Source organism: Ceratotherium simum, chromosome 6 (genome assembly GCF_057802395.1).
Source record: "Ceratotherium simum simum isolate JZ-2026a chromosome 6, ASM5780239v1, whole genome shotgun sequence".
Classification (NCBI taxonomy): Eukaryota; Metazoa; Chordata; class Mammalia; order Perissodactyla; family Rhinocerotidae; genus Ceratotherium; species Ceratotherium simum.
Window position 1 is genome coordinate 71,336,794 of NC_141905.1, and position 21,731 is coordinate 71,358,524.

Sequence of the window (21,731 nt, forward strand, 5' to 3'; positions counted from 1 at the left end):
ATATTCCTATGATTTAAAAATGTCCCAGTTTGAATGTGGGAGGTGAGGGAGGCAGCAGAATACATTTTTAATTTAAATGTGGAGGTATGAAAAGGATGAGCCGACATGTCAGAGCAAAAGAAGAAAGCCTCTTCGTCCCTGTGCCTGTCCTTCCTGACTTGCTTGTTGTGTTGGTCTTATCAGAACTGCTTCGAGGACTGAGGCACGTACACTGGGGATCAGAGAGAGGGTGGCACAACACGGAGCTGGCAAACAGTGCTGGGCTGGGCCTCCTCCAGGTGCCCCCGGGGGTCTCAGGAGGCCTGTGAGGGCTGAGGTGCCCTCTGGCTGGAACTTCCTGTCCTGGGAGTGTAGCTGGGAGTGGCATGGCCTCTCGGGCACAAGTGGTCTGAGGGGGGCACCTCAAGTCATTTTTATTTGGTTTTTGTCTGGATTAGTCAGACAAAGGAGGAGAGGGTGAATTGTGCAGATGCAGGCTGGCTTTTGTTTCAGCCGTCAGAGGCTGGAGTTAAAGGCTTTGACAACGAGCCAGGGCAGCTTTGGCGGCTTTTCTCCTCCTGGTCAGAACACTTCCACTTTCAGTTGTGAAAGAAAAACCAGGAAGTGAAGTCCCGAGCACGTTAGAGAGCCCCGCCATGGCCTGACTCGGGACAGCTCAGGCAGGGCAGAACTGGGGACACTCTGAGCCGTGGCCTTCTGTCTGCATGGATGCTCTGAAGCCCCCCTGTCCCTGGAGGAACTAGGGGTGAAAGAAGAGGAGCAGGGACCCATGTGCCAGGAAGAACTCAGAGCCAGGAAGCCCCCTTCGCTGGAAGCACCAAGACATGCAGCCCCCTAAGAGGGTAAGAAGATGTTTTGGAAGGAGGTATTTAGCAAGGGGTGTTGTAAGCATGGGGCAGAGGCTGAGGGGGCATCCTGACCCCCAGCTTCAGTGAATCTAGAGCTTGCTGTGTGTGTTCCAAGCACGTGTCAGCGCTCTCTCTCTCCCAGGTCTCTAAGGGACACATTTAAACCTTCCTCATCAGGTGGGGAGAGAGGAAGGAGGAGTGGGGGGCATGGATGGGATTTTCTTTCTCCTGCCTCTCTTGGGGGAGGTGAACCACAGTGAGACCTCTTTTTGTGGGCCTGAGCATCTGCCATAGCTCCCCTGTGGTGGGATGGAGGTTGCCCTCAGTTCCTGGTTGGACTTTGACTCCTTCCTATGGTAAGAGCTGATGGATGAGTGACTGATGGAATGATTTCTGAATGAAGTTGGATCTATTTTAAGGGGTAGGGCCACAAGTTGAATCTAAAATGAACTCCAATGACCTTCAAGGAGCGAACTTTGGGAAGGGACTCCACAGTTGGGACTTGCTGTGCGTATCAACATTTTTGGTGGTTTGAAGAGTTGAGTTGAATCTACAGCTCCAACTTGTAGGTGATTGGTATTCTCTAACAGAGGCAGAGTCTTGAAAACAATAAAATTTAAATAATTAAATAAAATTTTAAATTTTAAAAATTTAAAAATTAAATAAAAGATTAAAATAACGTTAAAAGTTTTTAAAATAATTAAATTAAATTTAATTCCATTTAATTTAATTTAATTTAAAAAGTAAAAGTTTGGTTTAGTGGAAAAAAAAAAAAGAAGAAGTCATTGGTTTTGCTTGATCTCTCCCTCTATATTCCGGCATGGGAGTTACTCTCTGGTGGTCCCCTCCAATTGACAAGTATTTGAGGTGAACACACAATAGTCTTGGAAGAGGCATGGTGTAAAATCTTGTAGGCATCACTTGTGTGCTTGGCACCATCAAAGGAACAAAAACCTAAGTAAAACAAGAGTCACAAATACTTGTGTAATAGAGCTCAGTAAAAACGGTCAGGTAATAAAGCTAAGTGGATGGGATATAATAAGTAGCAGGTGGTGGGGACTCTGGCAAAACGCAAGGCAGGGGGACCCCAGATAAACACATTCCAATTTAACTTTTTTTTTTTAACAAGCATTATCCAGACCAAACAGAATGTTTTGGCCAGGGATTTGGCTAGGTCCTGACCTAAAATAGTCTTGCCTCCCAGCATATATTCTACCTCCTTGAGGGCAAAGACACCTACAATAATATCAATGTATCATTGAGTGCCTGAGTGCCAAACATCCAGTGGGGGCCACAGATTATACAGGGAGGCTGGGGGTCAGGGAAGGAGACAGGGTCAGGGAAATGGATGGAGAGAGGGAAGACGAAGCCAGTTAAGCACCAGCTTATAGTAGATACTCTTACATTTAATTAAGACAATCTTATGAGGTGGATGCTTTCACCGTTTTATGGTTGAGAGAGTAGGCTCAGAGAGGTGAAACAACTTTCCCAAGATCACAAAGCAGCCAGTTGTCAAACTGGGATTGAAGCTGCAGTCAGTGTAAGGCTAAAAACCATACTCCATCCACTCATGTGTAGAGTTAGCCTTTCTTCAGATCTCCTAGAAAATTTCATTGGTAAAAAGATTTTCATGTGTGGTGACCTGGGCAAATATTGAGTTCACATCTTTATTGGATACTTTTCGGTTTGACGTTTTTCTAGAACTGCAGATAGTACAGCTACCATTCATTGAATACTTTCTAGGGGGCAGCGCTGTACTTAACTGTTTTATGGGGCTTTTATCTTGTGATCTTCAAAACAGTCCTATGAGGCAGGTTCTCTGTTTGATAGTTGGGGAAACCCAGGCTCAGAAATAAGAAGCTGGACACACTAGGAAGAGATTGAAGCTAGAATTTGAACCCTGGCTCATTTAGTTCCGAAGGCAAACCGTGCCTCAATTTCTAATCGGTCTAGTTATCGCATGGGCCAAAGAATTAGAAACTGGGAGAAATTTCTCTTTTGAAAATCCTTCCATTTCAAATTCATACAGACAGAAGGCAGATAGGTGGTTGCCAGGAGCTGAGAGGATAGAGCAATGGGGAGTAACTGCTTAATGGGTAGATGGCTTCCTTGAGGGGTGACATAAGTGTTTTGGAACTAGATAGAGGTGATAGTTGCACAGCATTGTGAAAGTACTAAATGCCACCGAAGTGTTCACTTTAAAATGATTAATTTTATGTTATGTGAATTGCACCCCCCCTCCCTAAAAATAATAATCCTTCCATCTGTAGGCAGGTGAATTCTCACCCTAGGATTTGGCAATTTTTTAGAAAGTAGGAATGAAGTTTCTGCTTCTGTCTGTCTCATGTGCCATGGCCAGCAGATGCACTGATCCTCTTTTGGGGTGCAGCCTGAGCTGATTCGTGTGCCTGGCAACACCCTGCAAGAGTGACGTGTCCCCAGCAGCACTGAGCTGAGCCATCACTGCTCTTGCCACACTCTGTGGTAAAACTTCTCTGTGTGTTTCTCCCCCATGTGACCATCCTGAGGTGAGAAATGGATTTTCTCACTCTCTCTTACCCCTTGCAGAGGGCCTGATATTTCCCAGGCTCTTAATTCATGTTGTTTGCATAAATACATGAGTTTTGGAGTTTGGAAGGTCAGGCAGCCCTTGTACTGGTATGGCCAGGCCACGGTATCAACCCTCTTTGGGGGAGCTGGTAGGAGATCTCTGGGTCTCCATGGGAAATTCTAAATTAAGAGCTGTGAGGTTATGAGTGGCTTGTGGGTGGATGCAGGGGTGGGATAGTGTCAGAGGAGACGGCTAGGTCTGAGCTCAGAGGTGGACCCTGTCCTCTCCAACCAGAAATCCTCTGTTTAAATAGACATGAGGAGTTGTTAAGACCTTTGCAAATAAATTGAAGGGCAGTTATAGTATGAAGACCATGATCATCTCTTCTCTTTTGGGAGGTCTCAAAATAGAACATCTGATATTGACAAGGAGTTAGAAACTGATGTAAGTGGAAGAGGGAAAAGGGAGCTGGTCTTTACTGAGGGTTTATCATGTACCCGACAGTGTGCTAGAAGGTCCACCCATAGTATCCCTTTTAAATAGGGATTGTCACCTGCTCTTTCTTGCATGCAGTTGAGGGAAACTCATGCTCAGTGACATTAAGTAACGGTCCCCAGGGTCATGCATCTGGTAAGTGGTAGAGCTGTTGCTCTGGTACCTGGAAAGGCAATGGCCTTGAAAGTCTGTCGCTCAGAAATGAGACTCTTGGCAATAAAGCTTGTTGTTTGCACTTTGAATCTGATGACCCCTGACCATTGGCTGGGCCAGGTAATGTGAAGGTTGATTCTGCAGAGGCCAGGCAGGGAGGCCTCTCTCACAACCTCTTGCATCACCCTGTCTTTATCCTGACATGGGTGACAGAGGCCTTTGTCCAGCCTGTCTTTTCAGAGGATCTCTTATCAAATCCACTGGACTTCTGATACTGGTTTGCCTGACTCAATTCTTTCCTAACTCACTTGGTCAGCAACAAACTTGGGAAGACTTTGGGGATGTTGATGGAGACAAGGTTTCCTCAGTGGACCGTGGTTTGTTGGAAGCACAGTGGTAGATCCAGGTTGACTATGTCAATATGAGATCAAGTGGGATCTGTCACTGCCTGTCATCAGCCTATGCTAACTCAACTATCTTCTGCTATCTTTTGTGGACTAAGTTAAGAGGCTTTTGGTATTTGACTTAACAAAGGCTTTCCTATTCAATACCACTCAGCTCAACTGGCCAAGGCCTGGCATCCCAAGGCTCTCTGGTTGTGAACGCAAATGACTCCAGTGGCGTAGTGTCTATACCAGCCCCGAAACACTGTCTCATTCAGCCTTCTTGGAGGCTTTTTCTTTTTTCCCCTTTCAACTAAAGAGGGATCCTCTACCTCCATGAGAAATACTTCTTCACCATTTCCCTTCCCCAAATGTCATGCTTGTCCCACTTTAGTGCCTCTACCCATACTCTACCTTTCACCCCACGTCTGGGTATTCCCCTTCCTCCCTTCCACTTAGGTTTATCCAACCTAATGTGGTGACTGATCTCTCCATGGAAAAAGTGGACGGTGAGACACAGACAACAGTTGAGAAAGATGGTTTGGCAACAGTGACCCTGGTTGGAATCATAGTGGGGTGTTACTAGCCGTTGGCTTCATTGGTAGAGTCATCATCCTTAACTGACCCTGGAAATGAGACTATTGGCAGTAAAACCAGGCGATCAAGGACCACACATCCTTTAAGGTCTAGTGCTCCATACAGCCACCTTCATCTACTCTGGTCTACACTAGCCTCTCCCTTCTTCAAATTAATTGGCTTATCCCACACACTGAATCATTCTATAAGTGTTTTTAGTGTTCAATAGGCTCATAAGTCCCCAGAAGGCAGGAGCTGTGTCTTCTAAGTGTGTGTCCCTCTGCACATGGCAGAGTGCTGGGCATACAGTGGGTCCAAGATCTTTGTTTGCCTTATCAAACGTAAATAAGTAAATTTAAAGTGCAGAGGGTAAATGTGTCTCTTGCCTTACACATACTTCTCTAGTCCACCAGATGCTCCCAAAGCTGGGGTACATCCCATAAAGCACTTGCTTACTGCCTGATAAATTGGCTTTTTCCCCTATTAGACTATGAACTCTAAGTGTGCTTTTCCCATGCTGAACACACTGCCTGGCACACAGTAGGTGCTCAAATTTTCAAATGCTTGCAGAAGGAGTGAACCTCGACCTCAGTCAGGTCAGGCTGCTTACCATCGCCCTTCCCACGGCCTGGCTGTGGCATTTCTGAGGAGGACTCGGCTGACTGTTCTCCTCTATTTATAGGAGCATAGCATGTCATTGTGGGATTGAATTCTGCAGCCTTTTCCTTCAACAGACTCCCCTCGAAAAGACTCCCCTCGCTAGTTGCCTTTCTCTGAACTTGTGCCAATGGTGGGCAAAAGGCGACTCACTGGCACTTAGTGGGTTCCCACGGTATCTCAGGCATGGTCCTGGGTGCAGGACACTGCCTGAGAGTGACCAAGTTGTCCACGGAGTCACAGGAAGCTTTCCTGAGATTCAAAGTCCAGGAAGCAGCTGATTCTGCTGCACTTCTCACAAGCCTCCTGAGTTCTGGGTCCTGTAGCTTTTCGTGTGCGATTCATAAGCAAAGATATTACCAATGGATATGCATGACACCCTCACGATTTATTTATGGTGTGCTCGCTTGCAGGCTGGGGAATCTGTCCCAAGCCTAGCCCTCGCCCTCTCTCTGCCAGCTGCCTTACAAACTGGAACTGTTGGGTGCCACCCGGCAATTGGGCTAGGAAGAGCAAGATGTGGGAGCTTAATATCACTTTCCTGTTTTAATTATTTAAACACTCACAGAATCTTTCCATGGTGTGGAAATGCCTACTCAGTCACCCTCTGGGGTTTTAATAGAGATCCCCTTTGATAATGCTGTCTCCCTGCTCTGCCCTGCATGACCCTGTAGAGATGATAAAGAAGCCCTTTTCCATCTGCCTGGGGACATCCCCTGGTGTGTGTGCTTCAGAGCACGCTAGGTGCCAGGCCCCCAAATGAGGAGAGCTACCTGTGCCTGGTGACATGGTCCTGCTTGATGGAGAAGGCTAAGGTGAGGCAGTGGCCTGAGCACCTGGACACTGGTGAGTGGCTAGGAAGCTATCTACAGGTTCATAGGTCAGGATCTTATGCCGTCCTCTCTTCTTAGCTCCCTGCAGTAAATGTTGAAAGACGCACTTTCAGGGCCCTTCGGCCCTGTGTCTCAACCTTCACCTGTGGTCTGGTTTCTTATCTGATAAGAAACGAATGAAAAATATTTCCACCCCGAGAGCTGCTGTCCAGACTGGCTTACTCAGCGGCTGAGAAGCGCCATACACAACGTGAACACTGGGGAAAGGCTGCCTGTCACATGGAGCTTAGGTGGTGGGAGAGCTGCACTTTTAGAAACGAAGCAGAGGCTGTATTCTCAGGTTTCTTCACATGAAATGCCGCCAACCAAGGTGGTGGAACTTTCTAAGTCAGCCGCCTAAGTCGGAGGCGGGATAATTTGGAGTTGTTCATTTATAGGTTGGTTGTTTGTTTTTAAAAAGCATGCATATTTCACATTAATGGCACATACTCTCAAGTGGTACCTTCCCAGGAGACCTACTCTACCTCCCTAATTAAAACTCACCCCCAGCTGTCCCCTCGACCCTCTTTCCCTACTCTCTATTTTTATTCCATGGTACTATATAATCTAGTTATAGTTCAGGCTTGTTGTCAAACTTCCCAATAAAATACAACCCTAGGGGGGCAGGGATTTCATGGTTATATCCGCAGGACCTGGAATGATACCCAGTATACAGCTAAGCCTTTAAATATCTTTTGGCTGAATGATTGAATATGTGAAACTTTCTGGAAGATCTATTCGTGATTTCTCCTCTTCCATCTGTCTTTTCCTATGAGGGTTAACCTTTCAGAAACACAAAAGCAAATGTCTTTTCCAAGAGGTTTTTTTTTTCTACTTGGTAATATATCACAGAGCTCTTTCCACATCAGTACATACAGATCTGCTTTATTCCTTTTAATACCTGTCAAGAGTTCCATTGTGTGGAAATGCTATAATTTATGAGGTTACTCTCCTATCAAAGGCAGCTTTCCTGGTCTCTGGCATTATAAATAATCCTATAGATTTAATGACGATGAACATAAAAGCTAAAACCTGAGCCTATGTGCCAGGTGTTGTTCTAAGCACTTTATGGGTACATTAATTCCTGTAATCAGGGTGACAGCCTTATGGGGGAGATATTATTGTGGTCATTTTATAGATGAGAAACCACACAAAGGTTTTCTACCCCAGGTGACAAGGATGAGCACCAAGCAAGATTTGAGCCTGAGTCATCTGACTCAGAGCCCACATTCTTGACTGGAAACTTACACAGCCACTTGTGATGAACTTTATTGAGCTGATGCCTTTCTATAGGATAAATTACTAGTAGAGTCATTAGGTCAAAGGGCACGCATTTTAAATTGTGATAGAGGGCAATGGGCACATCTCCAAGGAGGCTGCAACACATTTGTTTCCGCGATTGACAGTGCATTTTGCACTGTTTCATCATTGCTAATGAGTGGGGAAAAGGCATTTCATTTAAATTGGCATTTATAAAAACTATAAATGAAGTTGAATGTCTTTGCCTAATTTTAAGTAACCTGTTTGTTTTGTTGTGAACTTTCTGGTCATGCCCTCTGACCTTTGTTTTATTGGGTCGTGTTTTGTTTTTCATTGACTTCTAAGCATTCCTTATGGAGGAAATGAGCTCTTTCTCTGTCTGGAGTATTTGATACTTTTCCCAGTTTATCTTTGACTTCGTCTCTGCTATATTTTCTGCAGGGCAAATATTTTTTTTAAATTTTATGTAATCAAACTTGCCAACATTTTCATTTACAGCTTCTAGGTTTTGTGTCTGTCTTGAGTCTTCCCCGTGCCAAGATTATAAAAATATTTCTCAGACTTTTTACCCACAAATACTCTTATGGTTTTCAGTGTTTTATATTTGTCTTTGATCCATCTTCAATGTATTTTTGTTGAAGGAGTAAGACAGTAATCAGCTTTATGTATTCTCTCTGAATGGCTAGACAGTTGTCTCAACACATTCATTGTAAGTGAAAAAATCCATCTTGATTTGAAATGCAATTTAGTGTATGATAATTGCATCCACTGGGAGTATTTCAGGATTATTTCATTACATAGTTTTGTCTTTTCATGACCAATAAAAACTTCTATAGCTCTATAGTAAGCAGATTTGGTAATGTTTACCTCTCTGCCACCCACTCAATTCCTGTTATTTTTCAAAAATTTTCTGACTCTTTTTGTAAGTTTTATTTTTCCGGGTGAACTTTAGAATTAACTTTTTAGTTCCCCCAAAAATTCTATTGGTCTTTATTAGGGTATAGATACATTTAGGGAAATAGATCCCCTTGACTATTTCAGGTATGTCTTCTATTTTTCAAGCCTTCTTATGTCTCTCAGATCTAAATTTTTTAAATATAGGTTTTAAACATTTATTCTTATGTACGCTATTGTGAACAGCACATTTTCCAATTAGTTATTTGCATGAAATATAGGAAAGCTATTGGCTTTTTGGCTACCAATTTGGTAACTGGTCACCTTACTGAATTATCTCACGGTTTCTAATTGCCTTTTATTTCTTCAGAGGGTTTTTTAGAATTCCCCTCTCCGCTATTTTTTTTTCAGTTGGGAAATATAACAACAAATTTTTATCTCAGCTATAACTGAATGTTGGCCCTTTTGATCTTTGAATCATTTAAAATAGCATGGGTAGCTGAGATTTCCCTCCTTAGGAACCAATACTTTTCCATATTAGGCTTTTCTCTAAGTTTTGCGAGACAAGATTGTTGTCTCAAATCATGTTATTTTTTATTTCTTGGTGGAAGAAAGCTACATTTCATGCAGAAAAGTAAACTGGTATAAGAAAAGGTGAAAACCCCTTAGCTTCAGGGCTCTGAGGAAGTTGGGTGAAGGATCTTGCAACAGAACACATATCTGGTTCACGTTCATTGCATGGTAAGGAAAAGTCTATCAGAATCTTCCAGGTGTGTTCACGAAGCTATTGGTTTGTAATGTCCTATTGACCTTTTTGTCATTACTTTGGAATTTGTCTAGAAATATTGACTGTGCAGTTAAGGACTGAGATAGAGGCCTCCTAAGTGGGGTTGGAAGGAATTTAGGGGAAATAACAATGGAGGCTGGGTTATCAACTTAAAGCCCAATCTAGAAGGCAAAATATCAAAAACATCTTCCTAAATAACACACAGACCCCTTGGGAGTCATTGTGAGTTGTGAAGACTTGTGACATAGTCTAGAATAAGTAAGTCAGTATGGAAGAATGTGTTAACTAATTGGGTGTAAGAACTTCAGGACTCTGGTCTCCCTTTCAGTGAGCTTTCTATCACCACAGAATAAGCCTACACATGCAAGAGAACAGAGAGACCAATTAAATCCAAATGAGTGTGGCACTTTCTAGAAGGTAAATTTTTTTTTTGGAAAGCTTATAATTGCAATTTATATCTCTCTATTGCATAGAAAATAGTTAGTTCTTTAGGTCTAAAAGAAAGATAATTTATCTTACTGTCCTTTGAATTCCAGAAACCCAGAGTAACAGAATTATTTATTTCTAGGCTAGACTTTCCGCCTACTTACTACTGTAGATGACTTCATTTGATAAGATTCATCTTGTAGATTCTTCCAAGCCTGGAAGTATCAACTGATCCCGAGTGGTCCTTGATATGTGTTAAAAATACATCCTTTTCATCACCCACTATCCCTGACCCAACACCTTGCCAAAATATTGATTTGGGAGTACCCATCTCAAGATTGGCCAGAGTGACTTTTGATCATCTAAGTTTTGGGAGTTTGGGAGTGGGGAAGTTTTACTAAAGGAAAAATGGGTTTAACTGAGAGTATTTAGAACAGACAGTTTTGAATCTGAAAACTAGTCATTTATTCAGCAACCACTCGTTGAAAGTTTACTGTGTGCCAGACACGGTGGAGGCATTGGAGGCACAGTGGTGAACAAAATGAAAATCCTTATTCCAATTAGAACCTCAGTTCAGTAGGGTCAATTGACGATAAGGGACCAGGACTATTTCAGATAGTGAACAGTGTCATGCGGAAGAGAAAGCAAGGTCCATGATAGTGATTGGGGTAGAAATGACCATATTAAATAGGGTGATCAGAGAGAGCGAGCCTCTGAGAAAGTGACATTTGAGTTGAGACCCGACCTTTGGGGAACAGTGTTTCAGGCAAAGGGAAGAGCAAATCCAGAGGTTTTAAGGCAGGAATGGACTTCTGGTTGAAGAGCAGAATACAGGTAGGAAAAAAAATCTTTTAAAAGAAAGGGACTATCAAAAGAAAAATCGTTTCTAGGCTATAGGGATAGCCTGAAAGATTCATAACAATAAACACAGTTGACCAAAAACTTGAATGTTAGAGTAGAAGGGGCCATTTAGGGACTTTATCCAAAGAAAATGAGGCTGAATGAAGAAATGCTGCTCCAAATCCACAAAGGAGCAAAACCCAAAGTTGAATATGGGGCGGTCACAACTGGACACCAAGGCTGGTCCTGGGAGCTTGCAAGCAGGCGTGAAGGCAGAAGGTATCCTTCAGCTTAGCTTGGGAATGAAACGCTGTAGGATCCAGGAGATGAGTAACTTTGGCTATAGCTATCCGTAGCCCAGAGGAACGGAGGGCCCTGGAGCGAATCAAGGGGAAGAGCTGAGAACAAACGAGCGTCCTGGGGGTTGGGGCAGGGAGGCACGTCACTATCACCATGCCAGAAAGCGGAGGAAGCTTCCCACTTGGGGCCATCCTCGTGTGTACTGTGGCCTGCTCACCGTCTGTAGATGACCCAGAACAGCAACTCCCAGAGGCAGCATAACACAGCTCTCTCTTCTCTTTCTTTACCACTACTGCACTTCTCCCTACCCCATTCTTTCCCAACTAGGAGTGATGTCAAGGAAAGAGGAAATGCCATCACACCAACTACGTTCCGCAGCTTCTCTGGGGTGACTGAAGCAGAATTGTAATTTGAGTGACATAGGACATGTGACAAGAGAGATGGTGGCTTTTTCCCTCATTTATTTGAACACATCTGGAAATGTTAACCGATTCTAAAGGTTAGACAGGTAACCAGAGCTTCCCAGTCCAGTAAAATGGTGGAACCTGAAATACTCACCTTATCAGAGGCCCTCAGTTTCTCCCATTTAAATAGTGAGAGAGTTGATATGGTCACAAATCCTCTCTGGCACTAGCATCGTGAGGTTAAAAATGTGTCTTTTGTGTGTGTGTGAGGAAGATCAGCCCTGAGCTAACATCCATGCCAATCCTCCTCTTTTTGCTGAGGAAGACTGGCCCTGGGCTAACATCCGTGCCCATCTTCCTCTACTTTATATGGGGCGCCACCACAGCATGGCCTGACAAGTGGTGCACCAGTCAGCACCGGGATCCGAACCCGCAAACCCCGGTCTGCCCACGCAGAGCTTCACAAGTGCGTGAACTTAACTGCTACTCCGTGAGGCTGGCCCCTACGCTTAGATATTTACCCTAAAGAATTGAAAATAGGTATTCAAACAAAACTTGTATATGAATGTTCATAGCACTATTCACCATAGCCAAAAGGCAGAAACAACCCATTTCTATTAATTGATGAATGGATCAACAAATGTGGTCTATCCATACAATGGAATATTATTCAGCTGTAAGGAGGAATGAAGTACTGGTACATGCTATAACATAGATAAACCTTGAAGATATTGTACTGGGGTCTGGCCCCGTGGTGCAGTGGTTAAGTTCGGCGTGTTCTGCTTTGGTAGCGGATTCACAGGTTCGGATCCCAGGTGTGGACCTACACCACTCGTCAGCCACACTGTGGCAGCAACCCACGTATAAAGTAGACGAGGATTGGCACAGAAGTTAGCTCAGGGCTATTCTTCCCCAGCAAAAATAAAAAAAAGGAGAAGAAAATATTATGCTGAATGAGAGAAGTCAGACACAAAAAGTCACGTATTATATGATTCCATTTATATGAAATATTCAGAATTGGTAAATTCATGGAAACAGAAAGTAGATTGGTGGTTGCCAAGGGCTGGGGGAGGAGGGAATGGAAAGTGACTGCTTAATGGGTACATGGTTTCCTTTTGGGGGTGATGAAAATGTTTTGGAACTAATTAGAGGTGATGGTTGCACAACATTGTGAATGTACTAAATGCTGCTGAATTATGCATTTTAAAATGGTTAAGTCTATGTTATGTGAATTTTACCTCAATTAAAAAAGAAATATGGGGAAGCAGGGAGGAACCATCTGAAATCCTGTTTGGATTGGATACCTGGTCAACAATAGCAAACAAAGTGAGTAAGCTATTTCTGTTGACAAATAGATACACCCTTCAACGTCTTCTGCCGATAAAATCCGTTGCCAATGTAGGCAGGGTGTTTTCCTTCTCATGAAACTGTGGTCTTGGCATTCATAAATATCTCCCTTGTTTGTGATGAAGGGGTCAGTCTCATCCCATTTGTGGGCAATATGACTGAAGTATGTTTAAAAGGAGTGCTTAAGAATTGACAGACTGTGGGCCAGATTAAACCAGATGTTTTTGTTTATCCCATACCAGATTCTTACTATTTGAGCCAATAGTTAAAATTGAGTTTCATAAAAATCCAATGTTCCAGATTTTCTAGGGAGAAAACAATTTGACAATCTGGTGACCCAGGGGTCACATTACTATGTGGTAACTATCAGCCAGAGTTGACACGACACGCCGCCTTTAGACTGGTCCTGGGTTCCCCCTCTCTCTTCTCCCTTTGTGTTACATCCCAGGCTATAAACCCTCCCTCCTCCCCCAATCCCATACTGCCACATCTGAACAGAAATTTCACCTTTAGACCCTCTTTTGAAGACATTGTTTTCAAAGTGTCCCATTAAAATGTAAATCTGTCATCTGTAAGAAGAGGGCAGAAGTCCTCAGTGCAACAATGTGTTCCCCTAGCTGAGAAGGGAGGCGGAGATAAGAATCTCTTAATTTGAGGATGGGATTAGGGCAGAGGGAAGAATCAGATCAAAAGATACTCCTAGACCGGTGGCCCAGTGGCCCAGGCTAAGAAAGGCGTTGGTGGCCGGCAGGATGGGCAAACACAAAGTAGATTTCTCCTCCCTTTGACACTGCTACCCACTCTATCAATTTTGCAATTTTCCCTGGAGCAGCCCCCCTTCTCAGCCTGAGTTGGGGTGGCTGGCCTTAGAATGGTATCCTGCATGGCTGGCTCTTGAACATGTTTTGCCTCCTGGAGGGTCACTTCACCATACAAATCCAGGTAAGGCTGGATTCCAAAAGCCCCAGCTCTCAGAATCCTGGCAGGTGGTCACAATAGCACCTGCTGTTAGGTAACCTAGCACCTGTAGGGCCTCGCTTTTGTTTTGGTTTTGTCTTCTTTTTCTTCCCCTATGTGATGTGTAAGAAATCAAAAAGCTGGGGACAGTCATCCCAGTATCTGGAAGTTCAGTTTCCCTCCATAAAATGGAAAGAGACTACTCCAAATTCAGGTAATAGCCAATCAGGGAGCAAAAAAATGATAAGAGTGACTCAGGGGTCCTTGTAGCTGTTCCAGCTCCCACACAACACTCCTGGCTTTATAGCCTTTGTTAGAGTGGAATGAAGTGTTTCCCTTAATGGAGAAAGTCCCGATGCCAGCTCATGGCAGCTGCCTTTGAGCTCTAAGGACAACTAGGATCATGATCTGATAAAGCTTTTTACTGGGCTTGCTTTGTTCTCTTGATTTTGAGTGGGAGTGTTTGGCCTCGTCTCTGAGATCGTGTTCCGTAGCGCACTGCAGTAAACTTTGAAGAATGCAAATTCTGAATTTCTTTTGGTGTTACCCGTAAGGTGCCAGACAAATTCAGTCTCCTTGAACTCTGTGGCTAGACTCTCTAAGGAAAAAATGAGTTGTGGTTTTGTAGATTTTACAATGGGGAGGCAGCAATGGGAAATAGTGAGTGACCCTGGACAAGTCACTTTACCTCTGGGAGCTTCTATTTTCTCTTCTGTAAAATGCTACTTCATGACATTGGTTGGATTAAATTAGATGATCCAGCCAAACAGCCTAGCCCAGTGCCTGGCATACATTCAGTGCTCATGTATTTGCTGCTGTTGTTATCCTAATCAAGTCTGAAGGCTGTGAGACAAGAGTTAGGAGAGATGACTTCATCAAGAATAAGTTGCTAGCAACTGCCCAAATGTTAGTCCCTTCTATTAGAGTAGTTTGAAGCTGAATTTGGCTAGAAACTACAGGAAAAGCTGTGTTGGGGGAAGCCTTTGTTGCTTTCAGTTCTTGAGATCTCTTCCTGGATTAAATCTTCAACGCTCACTTGCTACCTGGTGTTGGGTGCATTCTCCAGCACCCTTTCCACGTATCCAGCTAATGCTGCCTCCAGTAAAAATGGTTCCTCCAGGATCCCTGGAGGAGAGGACATTGGTCAGAGCAAGTTGTGACCCTGTTGATCTCTGAGACCCTCCTGACACTTCAAAAGAGAAAGCCAGGGGGGCCGGCCTGGTGAGTTCTTATCCCGGTGGCGCACTGACACACCACTTGTCAAGCCATGCTGTGGCGGGCTCTCATATAAAGTAGAGGAAGATAGGCACGGATGTTAGCCCAGTGCCAGTCTTCCTCAGCAAAACGAGGAGGATTGGCGACAGATGTTAGCTCAGGGCTAATCTTCCTCACAAAAAAAAAAGAAAGCAAGATATATCTGGCCAGCACGAAATGCCCTTCATGCAGAATACTTGATTTCCAAAGTCTGTGGAGTCACCTCTCCAGAGGTTCCTTCTTCTGTTTGGTTTCTGCAGACGAGGGAAGTCCAGCCAGAAGAGCCCTTCCTGACCCTCCGTCACCGTGGGCAGGGAAGCTTTCTGGAGTGCTCTCCTCTGACTACCAGCTTATATTGGGTCCAGGAGGGCTTCTTCTAGGCTTTGTGGGCCACAAATAAAAGAACAGTCATTTTTATAAAACTGTCTGGAAAATGATTAACTTGTTTCCTTTGATCCTTTCCGCCTTGTGGGAGGACAGTTAAGTGGCAGGGGTGGAGAGCGCGTTCTATTGTTTTCAACACTGCTAAGGTAAACAGTAGGAGAAATCTGCTGCTAGAGAGATCCAACCCTGGCTATTTGGAGGGCTAGAAGCCATGTGTGTGTGTGTGTGTGTGTGTGTGTGTGTGTGTGTGTATGTCCTTCTGTAAACAGAGAACTATTGCATTAAAAAATACGGCCATTTCCTCTAACTTTTTCTTTCCTTATTTTTTTTTTAAGGCCTGAATTTCCTGCTGCTATTCACAAAGATGCTTTTTATCTTTAACTTCTTGTTTTCCCCACTTTCAACCCCGGCACTGATCTGCATCGTGACCTTTGGAACCGCCATCTTCATGTGGCTGATCAACAGACCTCAGTCAGTCTTGCCTCCTGTTGATCTCAACAACCAGTCAGTGGAAATCGAGGTAACTTACCAATCACCTTTTTAGCTTCTCAACATTGATCGAACACAAACTGTAATTCAAGACCTTGGGATAACTCATGAAGGGGATTGAGTGTAGCGTGGGAAGGTAAGCCTTTTAGGTTAGTAATCAACAGAAAATCTGCAAATTTAAACTTCTATTAGTAGCACATTTTCCTTTGTAATAAGAATGAAGCCACAGCTAAGTCTTATGACGCCAGTAATCTAGACTGGGGTTGGCAATCTACAGCCCACAGGCAAAATCTACCTTTTTTTGAGACTAGCAAACTAAGAATAGTTTTTACATTTTAAAAGGAATACATGAAAAAACAAAAAAGAGGGACAGAGCGTATGTATCCTACAAAGCCTAAAGTATTTATCATCTAGCCCTTTGCAGAAAAAGTTTGCCAACTCATTATCTAGATGATAGAGTCATCTAGGGGCAGGAGAACATTTTCATTGAGACATCCAATGTCTGAGAATGGTAAAGAAGTTATTGAGTTAAATTCTAGCTTTGAGTTAAGATTCATTCTTAAAACTGGCAGAAGTTGAAGTGGGCTTTTCCCCATAATTCCCTGTCTTTCAGCAAATCACATAGCTTCCTCTATCTCTGAGCAAAGAGAAACCTCCAGAAATGCTCTCTTCATCATTTTTCATCATCAGCCCTTTTCAGAGCAAAAAGCATTCCTGTTCCTTTGTAAAGCTAACCCCTTCTGATCTTTTTATAAACTTCTTTCCTCTGCTCGGGACTCTTACTCCAAGTTACCTCCACTCTCCACCACCTTCCCTCTTATTTTGGTATATTCGCATGTTCTTCACTGTCATCTTCCTTGCCTGCTGATCCTGCTGCTTCAGCCCACCATCTCTTTTCAGTCCTTCCTTTTTCTACTAGAGTTCTTTAAGAGTAGTCTCTTTGTTGATTTCCTCTTCTGGACTTCAACCCACTGAGATCTGACCTTTACCACTACCATCTCCTCAAACTTCTCTGGGTCACTCAGAATCTAATTTCTAAATTTAATAATTTCTCCTTCAGCCTTCCTCTCAATTGCCTTGAGACTTCTTCTTTCTTAAAACTCCTCCTTTTGCCTTCCATAATTTCCTTCAATGAGATCTCTTCCTAATTCCAAGACAGTTTTTCTTTGTCACTTAGATTCTTTTGTCTCCTCATCCTAGAGTTTCAATCTCACCACCTCTTGATTCTTCTAAAGCAGGGGTTGGCAAACATGTTCTGTAAAGGCCAGACAGGGAATAGTTTAGGCTTTGCAGGCCATGTGGACTCTATTGCAACTACTCAGTCTGCTGTTGTAGTGTGATAGCACCAGACAATATATAAATGAATGTGCATGGCTGTGTTCCAGTAAAACTTTATTTATAACAGCAGGTAACAGGCCAGATTTGGCCCCAGATCATAGTCTGCCAATTCCTGCTCTAAATCGTCACAGCTGAGAAAAACCCTCCTCTCCCATGACTTGAAAATATACCTAAGAGGCTATGACACCCAAATCTGACTTTCTAGTTCTGGCCCCTACCCTGAGTTCCAGTCCACCTCAGTGGCACTCAAGTACCTCCAGCTCAGCAAGTCTCTTTATTGCATATTTTCTCCCTTACACACACACTCACACACACACACACTTTCCTGTTTCCCCTCCTGCGTCTCTTCTTATCCGGTTACCTAACGTTGAATCAAATCGTCTTTCACTCTTCCTTCCTCTTCAGCCCATCTGTGTAAGTAGACAGCAAGACCCTATCTTCCTTTACTACAAGGAAGTTTATTTTTGACATCTCGACTTAATGTGACATCTCATGGAAATCTTCCCTGGTGACTAAATCTAAATCAGATGACTAGACTAAGTCAGATCTCTTTTTATAGCCTCACTGTTACCCTGTACTTTTTATAGCCCTTTTCTTGGTGGTAATTTATATTTCTGAATGCTTATTTAATTGATGCCCATTCTTCTCTAGACTAACTTTCCTGAGGGTTGGACCATGCCTGTAACTCCTGTTACAGCTCCAGGATCCATATCAGGGCCCGATCCTGTGTTGTAGCTGACGTTTCTACACACATCCCTAGCTGTTCCCCCTTTCTCAGATATCCTGTTCTCTAGCTGCACATCAGACTCTGCAATGTATTTTCTTGCCCCTGTGCCTTTATTCAGGCTGTTCCTTCACTCTGAATTGTTCTTTTTTCCCTCCCCTCTACAAAACCACCTCTTTTTGGTAAATGCTTACTTATCTTCAAAGTCTCTGTTGAAATATTATTTCTTCTCTGTAGCCATTCTAGGAAGAAATTGGTTGCTTCATACTTGCTTAATACAGAATTGGTTGCTTCATTCATCTCCCAAAACATATATTTTTATTACAGCATGTCCATCACTGTATTATATTTGTGTGTTTTTCCGTTCTCACCCCAACCCCACTCCAAAAACTCTTTTTTATGAGGTGCTCTTGATACCGAGCAATGGGCTCGCTCTGCTCGTGATCTGAGCTGATTAATCACAAGTTAGACATCAAGAAACGAAGTTTAATTAAATTAGTCGGCAAATTGGAAGACAGGTGACTAATGTCTCAAAAAACCATCTTCCAAGATTACAGAATCTTGAGGCAGTTATATAGGGAAAATGAGCAGTAAGGAGGGGGTCCAGGGATGTTGGTCTCCAGGCATGACAGGCTCCAGGCATTACATTATTCTATACTTCTGTCAGCTGTGGCGGATATCTTGTAGATGTGTTTCCCACCTGTGGTCAGCCTGTTCCTAGAGAGAAACTCATAGAACGAAGTTTTTAATTTATCAAGCTATTGGGGAATACATACATAAGTGGAGGCCATAAATCAGGAGAGCATGTGAATTTTTTGGAGTTCATGCAAAGCAGCAAATAGTCACACAGAGGAGGGGCTGGGGCCATTTAGTGTAACAAGATGGCCTCCCTTATGCTCACTTACACTATGGGCAGCGATTTTGTCTTCACTTACTGCATCTGCGATATTTCACAGTGCCTGGAACATAGTATGCATTTGGTAGATGTCTAAACTTGATACGATTTTTTTTTAAAAGGATGTAAACCTATAATGTTATGTCTTCTGTGTGTGTATGTGTGTGCGTGTGTGTGTGTGTGTGTGCCTAGAGGGGTGGGGAGATTACCAAAAACATAACTGTGACAGTCTCTGGGTTCTATTATGTGAAGATGTTGCAATTTTGAGCTTTAAAAAATTGATTGATTGAATAGCGAAGGGGTTATCCCTGTGACCTCAGTGGTCAGTATTTATGTTCTCATCAGTTTAATCCATAAGAGTTTGCAAAGAGTGGGGAGAGACTCAGTCTTGGCCTAAACTTGGTCGTGTGTCCTAGGAAGGAGCACGGAAGAGTCCTCGCCAGGAGAGCAACGACCTAATTTGTTACTACTTCTCAGATGCCAAGACGGCGTATGAAATTTTCCAAAGAGGACTTGCTGTTTCTGGTAAGCCTGGCAGTCTAACCTTGCCTGTAAGAAGACCAAGGTGGGGTCCTGTTCCATACCTCTTCTTCCTTATCTCACTTCTGAAGCCCCAGCTGATTAAATGTGGTTGTCTGAGTAGAACCCCAACATACAATGTGGAGGAGACATTAGCACGGTATCAGGATGGGAGCTGGAAACAGTGTAGGACAGACTTGAGTTTGAAACCCAGTTCTTCCATTACCACCTATGTGACCATGTGCAAACTATTTTGCCTCTCTGAGTCTGTTCTTCACTTAACACAAGGAGAACTTCCCTGCCAAGTTGTTAAAAGAGTCGACGATAATGTGTAGGGAAGTATTTGATTAACTCCTTAGTACATTATATTTGTTTAGGAACATGCTTTTCATAAATGCAATTTCCTGCATTTACAGATGCAGCATCTGAGCCGAATTAGCATTCAGGCCTCCTGACTTCTTACCCTGTCTTTGACCCCAATACCATAATACGGGCCCATGCCGTGACTGTTATTATCATGGAAGGCAATTATCTTTTGGACTGTCTTAGAAATACCACCACCCAGGATTTGGTAGGTTCCTTTGGAACATATCAAGGCTCAGTACTTATACCTTGTATCTCTGAACACAATGCAAGGTGTGTTAGTTTCCTTTCAAAATCAACTGGCTTATAGTTCTCCCTCCATCTTTTTTCTTTTGGTGACATTCTGTCCAGCAGGTTTGCCTATATGACTTCATATCCCTCCCTTCTTATTTTCCTTTTAACTATGACCATGACAATATTTAATAGCCAGCTCCTGCCAAGTGCTAACTATGCAGCAGGTATCGTTCATATACTATCTACTTAATCTTCTCTAAACCTTAGGGATTGGTTATTATCACCCCCATTTTTAAAAATGAGAAAACAAACACTCAGAGGTTCAGGAACATTCCAAAGGTGACAGAACTAGAAAATGTTTGCAGCTGATACTGAAATCTAAGTCTGTCTGTCTGACTAGTTTGTTCTATTTTAGGTCAGCTCTTAAGTGTTTTGTAAAAGTAGTTGCTCCTCCAGATAATGAAAGGTTTATTGTAAAGAACATTTCTATCTGAAGCCTCCAAAGGGGACTGTACTTGGTATTTCTGGCTCCAAATCAGCACTTATTTAGACTTCCATACAAATAACAAGCAAAAAACAAACCAACTATTAATTTCTTTACTTTTCAGGAACTTAAAATAGTATATGGCTAATATAACAGACTTTCCTTTGGGGTTTTCTATTTTCCAAAGTTTTCTTCATTGAGTTTTCATCATTGTGTCGTTTTTGTAACTAGAAACAAGTCATTTAGTATATGATACATGGCACATAGGATACTTCATTTAGAAATTTTTTTTAGTACTAAATTAAAACTAAACAGATAAAGTTAAAATGACTCCTCATGTAAGCAGGCATGAGGAATCTGGCCTGGCTATTTCCATAGAAAAATGACAATTCTGTTCCCAACTGGGGTTGAATACATCACCCCCAACAGATACTTTTACCCAATTGGTGGTCTATGTGGAGAATCACCTGTGGATAATGTTTGAAATATATATCCCCTGGCTCCACCTTGTTGCACTGAATCAGAATTCCAGATAGTGAGACCTAAGAATCTGAATCTTTAACAAAGCTTCTCGAGGGTTCTGCACGCCGTTGTGTCAACTCTACTTAGCTTAGGGCAGCAATTTTACCGAGAAGTTGTTAATGGGTGGATTCTTTGTAGATGGCCACACCTTAGAACAGAAGGAGAGCTGAGATGAGTAGTTAATCAAAGGCTAGGCTGTCACCTGATCAGAACTTTGGCTAATCAGGCTGAAGCAGATTAGGGCACAGAGTTTAATGAGACTTCAGTTGGTTCCCCTTTGGGCCAGTTATTTACTTATTCCTTGACCGTGGGCTTCTGCTAGGATTCTCATCAGTAGGGAAGTGATGAGATGCAGCATGGTTTTTCCACATTCATCAGCTCTGCCACTTATTGAGTGAGCTAGAAGAAGCTGTCCCAGTCCTTCATGATTCTTAGTACCATGGGGATAACAAAAGTTCGAGGACCAAATGACTGAATGTGCCTATCATGGAGGAGTAAGCATGCCATAAATGGTAGCTATCACTAGTGATTAATGTTAGAACAAACGATCTCATTGGTAGACCACCAGGGGCACACTCTCTGGGCTGGAGCAGTGGCTGTGCACACCTAACAGAGCAGGACTTGCCTGGCTTCAGGGAAAGTCACAGCCTGAGACTTTACTTCTTGGCCTTTCATGCAACTGTGTCAGCAGGAAGAAAAAGCACTAACGTTTCCTGTGGACAGTCTCCTCATTCATTTTTTTATATCTCTTTAATCAGAATGGCTATCTCTTTCT

At 43.1% G+C, this 21,731-nt stretch overlaps 1 protein-coding gene across 1 annotated transcript in view; it reads left to right on the forward strand.

Moving 5' to 3' along the window:
- Positions 1–239: 239 nt before the first annotated feature.
- ACSL5 (acyl-CoA synthetase long chain family member 5) overlaps positions 240–21,731 on the forward strand; it is a 41,767-nt gene continuing 20,275 nt past the window's right edge. Inside the window, exons 1-3 of the mRNA XM_004428084.3 lie at positions 240–842; positions 15,724–15,908; positions 19,251–19,359. Coding sequence (XP_004428141.2) covers positions 15,753–15,908; positions 19,251–19,359 — 265 coding nt within the window. The 5' untranslated portion in view covers positions 240–842; positions 15,724–15,752. The remainder of the gene's footprint in view (positions 843–15,723; positions 15,909–19,250; positions 19,360–21,731) is intronic.